At 35.8% G+C, this 13,957-nt stretch overlaps 1 protein-coding gene across 1 annotated transcript in view; it reads right to left on the bottom strand.

Moving 5' to 3' along the window:
* The window catches only part of LOC150092745 (ATP-dependent RNA helicase A-like), a 337,554-nt gene that overhangs the window by 48,291 nt on the left and 275,306 nt on the right, over positions 1 to 13,957 (bottom strand). The window contains 2 exon segments of the mRNA XM_090414778.1: positions 6,418 to 6,670; positions 8,114 to 8,225. Coding sequence (XP_090270904.1) covers positions 6,418 to 6,670; positions 8,114 to 8,225 — 365 coding nt within the window.

Below are 13,957 nucleotides of genomic sequence, written 5' to 3'. Positions count from 1 at the left end.
TTCTGACGCTTTAGAAAAAGCAACTGATACAATGAAAAAGGAAAAGTTGGTCCTTGTTGGGGATCTAAATAGCAGAGTAGGAAATGATTGTCAGACATACAGAAATATTTTGGAAAAATTTGGAGAAAGAGCAAAGCTAATAATAATGGCAAATATCTGTTGAATTTCTGCTTAGCACATGAACTGGTTATTACTAACACCATGTTCCAACATAAAAATGTGCACAAATTCACATGGAGAGAGAGGCAAGGAATAAGAAGTCTCATTGACTATGTTATTGTTGATAGTGATGTTTTCTCCATGGTGCAGGACATCAGAGTGTACAGAGGATTTGAAATTGGAAGTGATCACTATTTAGTCTTGAGCAGGATAAAATTGAATTTCATATTGAAAAGAATAACATGTAAGAAAGTTTTAAAGCGAATAAAAGTTGAGCAGCTCTCAAATGTGAACTGTGGACTAAAATATACAAAGATTATTGAAGAAAAAATGAAAGAGTTTGAGAACAGGAATCAAACCTTGGAGATTCAGTGAAAAACTGAAGAAAACATTGATTGATTCTGCCAGAGAGGCATGTGGTGAGGTTGTCTGCAAGGATAAAAAAAATCAGAACTTCCTGGTGGACACAGGAAGGTAAAGAGGCAGTGAAGGAAAAGAAGAAAGCATGTCAAAAGTTCCTGTCAAATAAGTCAGCTTTTGCTCTTAAAGAATACAGAGCCAAATCGAAGAATGCTAAACACTGTGTAAAACTAGCTAAACAAAAGTCATGGGAAGACTTTGGGAAGAATATAGAAAATAAATATCAAGAAGGTGGCAAATTATTCTGGAGGTTGTTGAAGAAGCTTAGGAATGGAGGAAAGAGTGCTGTAAAAGGAGTTAGAAATGATAAAGGTGACATGAAAATGGAATAAAAATATATCCTTGAAGTATGGAATAATTACTTTGAAAAACTGCTAAATGAAACAAGCAGTGATGACATCACAGTGGTAAAAAACACTCAACAGGCATGCAGTCAGGAATACATATCCATACTTGAAGTAGAAAAAGCCATCAAAGGCTTGAAATGTGGAAATGCAGCAGGAGTAGATGATATTCAACCAGAAATGCTGAAGTATGGTGGTATAAGAGTCTTATAGTGGCTGCACTGCATAGTTCAGAAATCCTGGACAGAGGGACGAATTCCCGATGATTGGAGTAGAGCTCTCATAGTACCCATATATAAAAAGGGAAATAAAACTGAATGTGAGAATTACACAAGTATTTCCCTACTGAGTGTTCCTGGCAAGATCTATGCAAGTATACTTGAGAAATGGTTGAGAAGAATTGTGGAAGAAAAGCTGGGTGAAGAACAAGCTGGATTCAGGCCAAATAAAGGCTGTCAGGATCAGATCTTCACTTCACGACAAATAGTCGAGAAAGCATGGGAATATAACAGATTTCTGTATTTAAGTTTTGTCGATTTGGAAAAGGCATATGACAAGGTGCTGAGAGAGAAGCCATTCAATACGCTACAGCTATATGGTATCAATGGGGCATTATATCAAGCAATACTTAGTCTTTATTTGAGTTGTAAGTCAGCAGTTAGAATTGAAGGAAGTACAGGAAGATGGTTTAATGTTAAATCTGGTGTGAGATAAGGATGTACATTATCTCCTCTGTTATTCATTATTATATGTATGGATCACATTATGAAGGAAAGTGGTATTAAACATGATATCAAAATTGGAGATGTTAATGTGAGCTCTTTGCTTTATGCGGATGATGTTATACTTCCAAATAAATCTGCTACAAGTCTGCAAGATTCTCTGACTAAATTGAATAGCTGTTGTAATAGATATGGTATGAAGGTCAGCAATAAAAAGACAAAGACAATGAAAATAGGCAGAATCATTGAAAATTTTAACTGTGTTGTGAATGGAGGACCTGTGGAACGAGTAATACATTTCAGCTACTAGGCACAATTTTTAGTGAAGATGGTAAATTAAATATAGAAATAGACAATAGAATCAGCTAAGCTGGTATGGTGGGAAGTCAATTGAATAAATTCATATGGAATAAGAGAGAAATTAGGTCGGAACAGTGAATTAGCTGTATACAAGACAGTGTTCAAACCAGTTTTAACTTATGGATCTGAGAGCTGGGTCAGAAGTAAAACACTTGACCAAAGACTAGAGACCGCAGGTATGAGAGTCCTGAGAAAGATTATAGGCATGAACAGATGGCATCAATGGCAATGTCATATTAAAAACGAGGATATTAGGAAAGAACTTGACATTGTCAGCATCCAGGAATGCGTTAGCAGAACTAACCTCAGGTGGTATGGCCACTTAAACAGAATGGGTGAAGAAAGATTAGCAAAAAAGTGTTCTCTGCCAGGTTAGCAGCAAAACAACCCAGAGGAAGACCAAGATATAGGTGGATTGATATGGTGCAAAGTGCCTTAGATGATAGAAATATAAGATCTGATAATGTTGTACTCTTGACAAGTAACAAACTGATTTGGAGGAAAATTGAAGATAGGAAGTTAGTAATGATTTAATTTTTTTCATGTAGTATTATCATATCCTGTACACCCCTTGAGGGTACATGGCAGGAATTTGATGATGATGATGATGGTCCAGCATGAGTTTGCCAAACCCAAGGTATTATCTAATGCTGGACCATGCCTTGCTTTATGTAATATACATCTTATTTTTCTTTCCTTCTTGCTCCTTCCCTAATGCTATTAGAGTATTCGAGGCTAAGGATGAATCTTCCTATTTTGCTATTTCATTTCATTTTAAGCAGTGAGAGGTTGCCTAATCTAGTAGGCAGAAGTCTCAACTCACCTGACCAACATAGAATGAATTGGGAAGCAAAACTTCCCAGATACGTGGAAAGGACCTCTGCCATGCTACCACTTTTTTCTTGCAATGACTTCCACTCCAATATATTAATATGGTTGTGCTTTACAATACATCTCATGCTGTATCAGTTGTCGTGCAGAATAATCAGAGCCGCATTCAGGGCTTAGGCAGAGGAGTCAGGGTGACAATACAGGATACATCCAAGAGGTATCTGAGCCCACTAAGAAGACCAATGAGATACACAGATATCAGATTCAACATGGGAACTAATCAAAAGAAGGCAGTTGGACAAACAAAGAGATATAGGGACTGAAGAATATATGAGATTATATAGAGCAGTCAGAAGAGCCATCAAGCAGAACAAGAATAGTTTTATACTTATAAATGTGAAGAAATAGAGTTCCAGGTGAGGGGCACAATTATAAAAGGATTGACAGATCATGAATGGCTAAAGCAACAGAGACTTGTCTAAATATGGAAGGATGGATCTATTTATCTATCCCCATGGGAACAAAGTTGAGGATTTTGGATGCAGTTGTTTTTCCAACTGAAGAAAGTTAAAATATTTTGGGCACACTGAAAAGATGGAAGGAAGACTTCTCAGAACAGTAACAGAAGGTAAAGTTCCTAGAAAAAGAGGAAGGAAAAGACTGTCAATGAGATGGATGGATAGTGTGACTGTGTTTTTTCATTATTATCTTTTTATTGCTGATTATCATACCAAATTTATTACAGCAGCTATTCAATTTATTTGCAGAATCCAGTACTCAAAACTGGATTTATTTAGGAGTATAACATCTGCATAAAGGAGAGAGCTGAGATTCAGATCTCCAATTTTGATATCAGGTTTAATGCCTTTCCTCTTCATAATATGATCCATCATCTACAAGACGAATTGTAATTTTTTGTTGTGTTTCCTATTATATAACCTGGTGATGCTTATCCTGTCGATATTGTAATATATTGTAGTTTCTTTCTTTTATATTCTTGGCACTTTATTTTATACGTTCCCCTTGTAATACTCTAGATTCCTACCTTCTGTATTCTATGTTCCCTGTACCCGAGAGCAATGGAAATATTTATTTAGATTTATGACTGCGCCAACCATGCCTTGATATGATGCAAGAAATATAGTACTTCCAGTAGGTTATTAAATCTTTCACAACAAAATCTCTTTATCGTCCGCAAGTTAACAATATGCTTTCGGTCCTGGCTCTTTTCTCACTTACTATTTATATCAACGTTTCCTGCTTAGGTTCGATTTTTATTTAAGATCAGTGCATTGCAATTAAAAATAAGATTAGGCAAAAACTTCATTTAAAATGCAACATAGGATTTAATAGTCAACAAACAGGCATATATTTTAGACTATAAGACAGAGGGTGATCCTCTGTAATTCTCAAAAAAAAAAAAAAAAAACCCTCTATAAACAAACTTGCATATATCTCTACTTCAATTAATACAAGGCACACATCATGTTATCTATCTAGCTTAAAGAATTATCATTTAACAAACTGCTCAATAGCTGCATATCTCTCTCTTCAATTAATAGAAGGCACACATCATGTTATCTCTCTAGCTTAAAGAAATATCATTAAAAAACATCTTAATACTCGAATAATCGGCGTTAAGGACATTTTATGATCAATATAACATATTGTAAACTTAGTTAAGAAAATTCATATCATACAAGATTATATACAGGCATTAGATAAAAATCATAACTCAAAATATTTCCTAGGAATTAGCTATACTCTTTCTTAGATGCAATCATCAAAATCCAGACAGAACAAGTCTAAAAGTTATTCTGGCTATTAATGTCCCTCTTACATGCATTTTTCCAGTTCTACAACCTATTCTTATAGAGTCACACAGTCTAAATAAAACAATATTTTAACTCACATGGGGCATCTTCTGTTGGGTTGCACTCTCTAATTCCGTTGGCTGCAACTTCCTATATTTCCTTTTCTTTGTCTCGCATTTTGGATCTCTCCTCCTTCAGGACCTTGGGATACGGGTCATTCATCAGGTTGGCTCGCGGGATGTGGGTGACGATTCATCAGCGTGTTAATACACTGGTGAAGGGTTGCGAATTGTCAGGGCCTTCACTGACTTAGATAAGCAGAATGGCTCATAGACAAGTTCGGCTGCTCCTCAGCTGATTTGTCCCCTGGTCATCTACGCTTCTGGGCTAAATGACAGCTCGCGGAATAGCTTCCCTCCTTGACACATCAGGAAATCACTCTCAGGCTTTCTATCACATCGTCTCCTCATATGCTCGTTTCTTCTCTGTGCAAAAAAAAAAAACCTGTGTCTCTGGAAGTCCCATCTTATATTCCATCAGTTCCGAGACCCTGGGTTCAGTTTTCTAAACCCTGTGCACTTACGCGAATCCCTTACATTGTCATTTGATTCCTGGTTCTGGAATCTTCGGCCCTTTCTTCTATGTCTTCGTGTTCTAATCTCATTAAGACAGCCAGAGGAACATCCATTTGAATTTTGCTGCCCCCTTTTTGCATCGACCTTGAGATCACTTAGGGTTGAACTCGTAAACAAAATTTCAAGCGACGTTCCGACTGTAGAGCGTTTCCCTTAGCCTTGAAGTTTTACATCTTTTGTTCAAAGAGATAGCTAATTCCCGTTGGGCTGTATATGTTACATACAATACAAAATGTTAAGAGAAAAGACTATTTACAGGTGTTCTGGGTTCTGCCTTACTGTAAAAACTCAATGTGTTCGTTATACAAAATTTATTCTTGTTGTATCGAATTTTTACAGAATAACAGTGGAGATGGTGTGCACCCTTGCCTTATGAATTTGATTTAGCTTCAAACCATCTTCTTGAACCTCCAATTCTAACCTGCTGGCTTTAAAAAAAACAAGTCTAGACTATGTACTACTTGATATGGTCCTATTTAGATCACATAACATTTTGAACAATTTATCTCTTGGCACTTTGCCATATGCCTTTTTCCAAATCTACAAGACTTAGTTATAGATCCTTGTCATACTGTCATGATTTCTGAACTATTTTCATAAATTGAAAATCTAAATCCTGACAACCTATATTTGACCAGCCAAGCTTGTTCTTCAAGCCTACAATTCTTTAGCCTTTTTTTTTTCTCCAAGTATGCTTAAATAAATCTTACCAGGAACACTCAGCATGGAAATTCTCTGTAATTGCCACACTGTTTTATTTCCTAAAAAAAAAATGGGTACTATGAGAGCTATACTCCAATCATCAGAATTATGCAGTGTAGCCCTCTATAAAATTTTTATATCTCTGTACTTGTTTTTCTAAGACATCGCATGTATGAAGGGTTGTAAAGCAGAAGTCCTGATCTGGGAGGAGGTAGTCACACAACCAGTGATGTCTTTAGGGGATAAAACTACCCAAAAAACATTCACAAGCATTCATTCTACAGTGAAATTTGAATGTGTAACCTGTTGGTTGGAGAGTGGAAATGAAACCATTCGGTCAACGAGGCCATGATTCTTTAAACTATATCCTAAAACAATAGCTCAATTTTTGAGAAAACTTAATAGTTAACTATGTTAAATATCCTCTTACCTTGGCATCAGCAGTAACTCGCAGCGTGGGCATAGACAAAGAAAACCGATCACAAAATGATCCCTCAGCAAATTCTCCTTGCATGTGAGCTTCTTCCCACTGAGTGAATGCATTTAACATTGTAACATGGTCACTCCATCTATTCCCAGCAAATTTCCTATGAATCCAAGCAAGTCTCTTTGGGAAGGTAGTATCAAATGGTTCAGGAAAAGTACTACTGTGGGCAGCTACAGTGCATAATGGATCTCCACACCTATGTTTGTAAAATAAATTATCAAAAATAGTATACAGGAAAAAGAAAAAAAAAGTAAAGTTTTATATGCTTTGCCAGCAGCAAATTTAGAATTACATCGCTTCTTAAATATGCTCTATTAATAAGAATAATTTAGACTAGTATTACCATGAAAAAAAATTTCCACTCATATATGGATAATGCACATGAACATTAAATGTATAAATAATTTATAATTAAGAATAAACATTAAATGTATTCAGTGATGAATACTGAATCCACTAATGTAGAACAAAAACACAGCCTACCCCCCCCCCTCCATACATCCCAATCTGCTCAGCTTTTTTATTTCCATTCCACTAAAGAATGATCATGGCTTGAATCTTCAAGTGTTTGAGCACTGCCAGGGTTTGTCGCATAATAAAGAAGAGGAATAGAGCACACAATAGCAAAAATATGAAGAGTTGATGCAAATGAACAAAGGTTATTTTGTACAGGAAAAAAGAAGGCTGAGTAAAAGTAAAGGGTCTGAAGCCAGCCTAGTACTGATACAGAAATCTGAAAAGAGGATGCCATGCAAATATGACAACTGGTGAATGAATGAGACTAGTTACACAAGTAAAGACAAAAGTGACAGGATATAAAATGGTCATTTGCTAAGTAGGCCTATCTAGCAGATGATAAAATGCTTTGAAAATGGCAAGAGCAACTAAGGATGTGGGCTAGGAGACTCATTGACAATTTGGTATTTTTAAAGTAGTAGAAAACTAACTGTTGACGACCTTCACTATTTCTGGGAGAAACGAGGTGATGGTGGCACTTAATGTTATAGGAGGAGGATACAGATGAATATAGATTTGTTTTCATGGGTAAATGGAATGGCACATAAGTATGAAGGAGTGTAGAGATAATGTAGGACAGGTGACAGTCTTAAATGACACAAATTTTACATACAATTATGAGGGAGAGGCTGTTTTTTTTTTTTAGCAAAGGTGGTGGTGATATGCCTAAATCATGCAAGAGTTGAGACAGAAGAATAATGGCATGAATGTGATTTCATCTTCAGTGTATTAAAATATTATTGTCTGGATGTGTGAGAAGCATAGAAAGCCTGAAGTTCTGCATAAAGAACCAAAGAAAATGACCGTTGTTTGACAAGGAAGTGAAATTTCAGCCAGACCTCTTGATATCCTTATCTGTTTTAACTTTTAGTATTTTTATCACTAGTCATTCATAATATGTTGAATTTTCTCCCTGAATAACTCTGGCACAGTAGGTGGGATTTCCAGTGAAATATAGAAAAAAAATATTTCGGTGATCTTGTCAGTATTGGATCAAGAGAGCAAGAATGTATAATAATAAAGAAATGCTTAATAATAACTGTGTTATTAGAACAAGTTTCTAATTTAAAGATCTCTTTTGTTACTTTTCACCCTTATCTAGCTGTATTGGTATAATACTCACGAAAATATGCAACCCAAAATAATCATTTTTCCTAGTCGAGGTTCTATTGGAAGTCGAGCCAAAATCCTGCCAAGTGGAGTTAATTCACTATTGCGGTCTAATGCTCCCATATCTGAAACAAAAACAGGTTAAATTTTACTTACTAATATAGCTACCATTAAAACATGAGTTCACCAATACAATATGTGTTGTAATTTTTTTTAAAAAATTCTCTCCCTTCTTCTATTACCTTTCTTAAACCTTATGAAAAACAGAACATTTTCTTCATCTGCTAAAATTTCAGTAAATGTCTTTAAGATTTCAAAAGTTAACTATGTGAAATTAAGCAGAAACATAACATTTTTCCTGCATTCTTTCTTTCTCATCTGCTTTTTCTTTTCGAATTCACCTACAAAACCACGTGTGATGAATTTCATATATACATACATAAATACACAAGAATACCTCGATTATCGCGGTTATTGTTGCTACGAAAAATACTGCAATAATCGAATCAGCGACAATTGGGATAAATAATGCGTGTAAAGTGGGTGTCATTGCCAAGGATTTTTCAAATCTATTAATTAAATTTTATATATGAAGTAAAAAAGAAATGTGTTAAACATGTTAAGTAAAAAATGAAGGTTCATTTAGAAAAACAAAATTATTCTTTAATCTATAAATATAAGGAGTACATATAGTACATACAATTATTTTTTTTGGATAAAAATTGGTGTAGAGTTGTCTGGTAGAATTTTTTCTTTCTTTTTTTCTTTGTATAAAACTCGGTAGCAATGGATGGAATTTTCAATTTCCTGACGAACTTTCGTTGATCACTCAAGATCAGAATCACCGTTCAAGATTTTTTCTTTAAATTTTTCAGCAATTCTAAACATTTCATCCATTTCTTTGAAGGTGTATTCCACATCAATTTGTCATCATTATCATCAATTTGAGCATCGTAAGCACGTTCTCTCTCTCCCGAGGTTAATTAGGTCTTCATCATCCAGCTCCTTATCATGTGACTGAAGCAAGTCCTGAACATCACCTTTTTCAATTTCTTTTAGTCCTAGATCGAAGCCAAGCTTAGTTATGTCATTGATAACATGGGTTACTTCATTTTCAAATCCTTTAAAATCATTTGCACAATGAGGAATAATCTTTTGCCACATTGCTCTCAGGTTGCAAGGCGTTCCTTCACTCCATGCTTTCTTGACATTCTCAATGCAATTTTTGATATTGAATGCCTTCCAGAATTCTGTCAAAGTCATAGTTTCATCTCCTGTAGTCTTTTCTATTGCTTGCGAAAAAGTTCTTCGTAGGTAATATGCCTTAAAGGATGAGACTACACCTTGATCCATTGGCTGGTAAATAAATAACTTTTACATTTTCGCACAAATCATTCAGTGCTGTTGGATGACTAGGTGCATTATCTAATATCAACAAGATTTTAAAATCAAGATTTAATGACTTGCATTACCTTTCAGCTTCAGGACAAAAACAGTTTTTAAACCAATCCTCAAAAATAGTTTTTGTCATCCAAGCTTTTCTATTGAATCTCCAATGAACAGGGAGAAAATTTTTATCTAAACTTCTAAGCTGGCGAAGATTTTATGAATGATAAATAAAGAGAGGCTTCATCTTGTAATCTCCAGAAGCATTGCCACATAGTAAAAGTGTTACATGCTCCTTCGAAACCTTGTAGCCAGGCTGTGATTTTTCATTTTTTGCTAAAAACGTTTTAGTGGGCATTTTTATCATAATAAGCATGTTTCATTAGCATTAAATATCTGATCATCGGTATAATTTCCTTCTTCAATGATCTGTTGCAATTCACCAGGAAAACTAGCTGCTGCTTTTTCATTGGCACTTGCAATTTCACCTTGTACACGAACACTATGAATGCTTGATCACTTTTTGAACCAATTAAACCACCCTGAACTTGCAGAGAAAGTTTCTTCCACTACTGATGCCGAATCATTTGCGTTTTCTTTTTCATCAGTATAATTTCCTTCTTCAATGATCTGTTGCAATTCACCAGGAAAACTAGCTGCTGCTTTTTCATCGGCGCTTGCAATTTCACCTTGTACACGAACATTATGAATGCTCGATCGCTTTTTGACCCCATCAAACCACCCTGAACTTGCAGAGAAAGTTTCTTCCACTACTGATGCCGAATCACTTTCGCTTTCTAATTGTTTTCTTTTTAAAGTTTCAAACAAATTCGATGCTTTTGTTTTTATAGTCATTTGACTAAGAGGAATTCTCTTTTGGTTACAATCTTCTATCCACACTGATAATAGTGTTTCCATTTCAATCATAAGATGGCTTCTGTTTCTCGTAGTTTGGGACCCAGACGAGATCGATGCACTTTGTCCTAGTTGCTTATAGTTTGCAGCATGGTCTAAAATATGGCGAACAGTTGATTCATTTAGACCATGCTCTCTTACAATTTTGGCTTCGGTTACGCCTGCTTCATACTTATTTATCATATGCAACTTATGTTCTAAGCTGATCACTCTACGTTTCTTCTTGATCGCTGTAGACTTGATATCATCCTTGTTTCTTTTAGCATTCATTATAGGGATAAATTAAAAGAGAAATAAATATCCACATGTACTTCAGACAAAGGCAACAGTTACTGGTGAGCAGGCGTCATCGGATAAAAACGAAGCACTACAAGAGAGTAGTGACTCAAACTAGTTGCATATGTAGTGGGCTACATCTCACGGCCGTGATAATTGGAATTTGGAGCGCAATAATTGCAATTTTGGTATCAAATTACAAACTGCGATAAATTGAGAATCGTGATAATCAAAACCATGGTAATCTAGGTATTCCCATATATATATATATATATATATATATATATATATATAAAGAAAGTCAAGTGCATTGGCTTTCTATATAAATTAATTCAAATGGTTCTCAACTATAGCAGGTTACCTTCTTTTGTGTATTAATATATTTAATATGCAATCTTCAACTATACCTAAACAGCTTTTTTATAGATTCACCACTCAGAATGCACTTGAAGTTTTTTACATTCATGTGTAAAATTTGATGTAGCTTAGAATTTTACATGCACTTTACATCGACTTTTACAGAGGTCACATCTCAAAAGACTGTGTTAAAAATAACCTTTGTATGTCACTGTATAAAGAATGCTAAAAGCCTATGTAAATAATCCGATGGGAATTAACTTGCTCATACTTTGTAAATAAAGAACGTCCAAAATTGGTAAGAACAAGAGTAATGCTTTGCCATGGAAACTTTATACTATTGCTCTGACTAAGTGTATAAGAAACTTTTGTTTACGAGCTCTGTATGTGACCACTTTCAAGGTCAATGTTAAAAGTGTCGGTACAGATCAGACAAGGTTCCGCTGACCGGCAAAACGAATTTAGGAGTGCACTTAAGAGAAGAAAGAAAAAGTCGGCGATAGATCAAGGAACTGTGTAGAATTCTTCGGGGGTCTCAACCTTCCATGCAAGGTTCCGAAGAAGGAGGGATAAAAGGTGTCGATGAGAACACTGAATATTGGCAGTTGAATATCGAGGACACGACTATTCAGCTAGGTCACATCAGAAGTCAGAGGGAGGCAAAGAAGAGAAGGACGCCGATCCATGATGCTGCAGCGTAAGGTCGTCGGAAGCTATTGACCGAGGAGTGAACTTCAGCGCCAGAGAAGAATGCACCGCCACCTGGTCGAGATTGCATGTACTCCGTATGTTGGATCCCCTCGCCTGAGCCCATGAGTACAGAAAATATGCGTTCCAGACCTTGCCAACATCCCTGATGAAACGCCGGTGACACGAGATACTATAGGAAGGAATGAAAAGCCTGAGATGGAAGAAAAGTTGGACTCTGGAACAGAACCACGAATAAGTGCATGACAAAGATGACAGAGCTTATGTGAGTTTATTCCTTTTTATATGTTCTATGTTTTTTTATGTAGTCTAGGAGAACTATTTATAGTCGACTGATAAATATAAGGTGCTAAGAATAAGCAGTGTCTGTGAGAAAGTGTTTTGGCTTGTTAGTAATTGGAATACACACATGTAACAGCTTGGTATAGCAAATTATTTTCTTAGCGAGTAGACTAGGATTTTTTATGTAGTAAGCATGGAAGTGAACAGATACTTATGTTGTATAATTGTTAAGAATTGCAAAGGAAGTTTTAACATTTAGTTTTAAACAAACAGGGAGAAGGAGTAACCTCCCTATCGTATAATTGCTGTAATTTTGTCTTAGTGTAAATAAATGTGTTTATTATATGTCAACAGAGTGCAGCCTGATCTTTGATTTACAATGCACTATTTCAAAATAAGCTCAGGCCTATAAGCAGGAAACAAATAGGATATTAGAAACAATAATAAGTGCATGTAGACCATGACTGTATATGATAATTGATTGGAAGGGATTTGCATTAGAGAGAGAGAGATCTGCCGGCCGTATTACCAAGTCTTATGCCGAGAAAAGGATACTGGTGGTGCAGTCTAAACAAATAAATTTCCAGTACTCTTAGGTATACGACAGGAAGTGCGGAAGGTAGATAAATTTTTGTACGAATGAGCAAATCATGATACATCAATAGTGATAGCAACTAAGGAGACCCATAAGAGAGAACAAACAAAATATTACAATACAACAGCCGATGAAACTTATCCTATCGACAGCTGCGCCATTACAATGGTGAAGCTGTTGATAGGATAAATCCAAAATAAATATATCACAAGTATTTTGGATTGAAACAGTTTTGTAAAAAGTTCAGACGACTGAGTATAATCAGAAAGTGCATATATATATATATATATATATATATATATATATTGGAAGAAAAGTTTTAAATCATGAATGTGAACAGCGTTAATTCAGAAGCACCAGAAGTAAAATGATGGGGGGGGGGGGATAGAGAATTTTTCAGAACAGTGAATCCTCACCCTATCATTTCACAATTCTCTAGAGAGGACCATGATGATGTGTTGTCCTTCAAGTTTGTAGAGGAGTTAAGGAATGTCAGCAACTGGTCAGACTTCCAACTTCTAATCATATTATGAAAAAAATCGATTGGCAGGGCCAAGAATTTTTTGTATTCCTCTCCTATACTGAGGACACTTTGGAATACAATAAATTCAAGGGTACCCTGATATCCCAAGGTTAGAAGTGCAGGTCCGAACCTGTGGAGGCTACAAAAGTGCACACAGGAAAGAAAGGAACCTATAACAGAATACTATAACTTTAGCAAATAGCTTGAGAGTTTCGAGTGATGAAAGGAGCCATCTCGAATGGGTAGTCCTCATTCAATTCAGACTGGGCGTAAGAGAGGAGTTCAGGAAAACTGCATACAAAAAAAAAAGAATCAGCAACCTGCAAGAATGCCACATTGCAGTAAAAGAAAAGGAAGATAGACTAAGAGAAATTAGTCATTCCTTTGATTTTAGACAAGAAAGACTCCCAGATCCAGCCAAAGCTTCATTCAACGACTTAAGGATGCGAAATGCAATTACACAAATGGAAATTGAAAATAAGAAGGGTTTCAGAGTTTCACACCTCACTGCAAAAGACTCTGTACAAAAATCATGAGAACCACTCAGCCTAGAACATGTAAAAAACCTGATAAAAATGGAGCTGAAACCCCATGAGGAGGAAATAAATAAAAAATTGGAACAGATAACGGAGAGCTTAGGATGTATGGGGGGCCCAATAAGAAAAAATGTTGGAGAGAATTCAAAACGGAGGCGCAAAACTGTTAATCTAAATGTCCATAATAAAACAAGGAGAACCCGCACAGACAAACATAGACAATTTAGAATGCTAAGAGTGGATGGAATGACTCTGGGGAGGGAGGGGGGAGGAAGCCCC

This window comes from Typopeltis vanoorti, chromosome 25 (genome assembly GCF_054136105.1).
Source record: "Typopeltis vanoorti isolate ZY-2024b chromosome 25, IOZ_Tvanoo_1.0, whole genome shotgun sequence".
Taxonomy (NCBI): Eukaryota; Metazoa; Arthropoda; class Arachnida; order Uropygi; family Thelyphonidae; genus Typopeltis; species Typopeltis vanoorti.
This window is presented reverse-complemented; position numbering and strand designations above follow the sequence as displayed.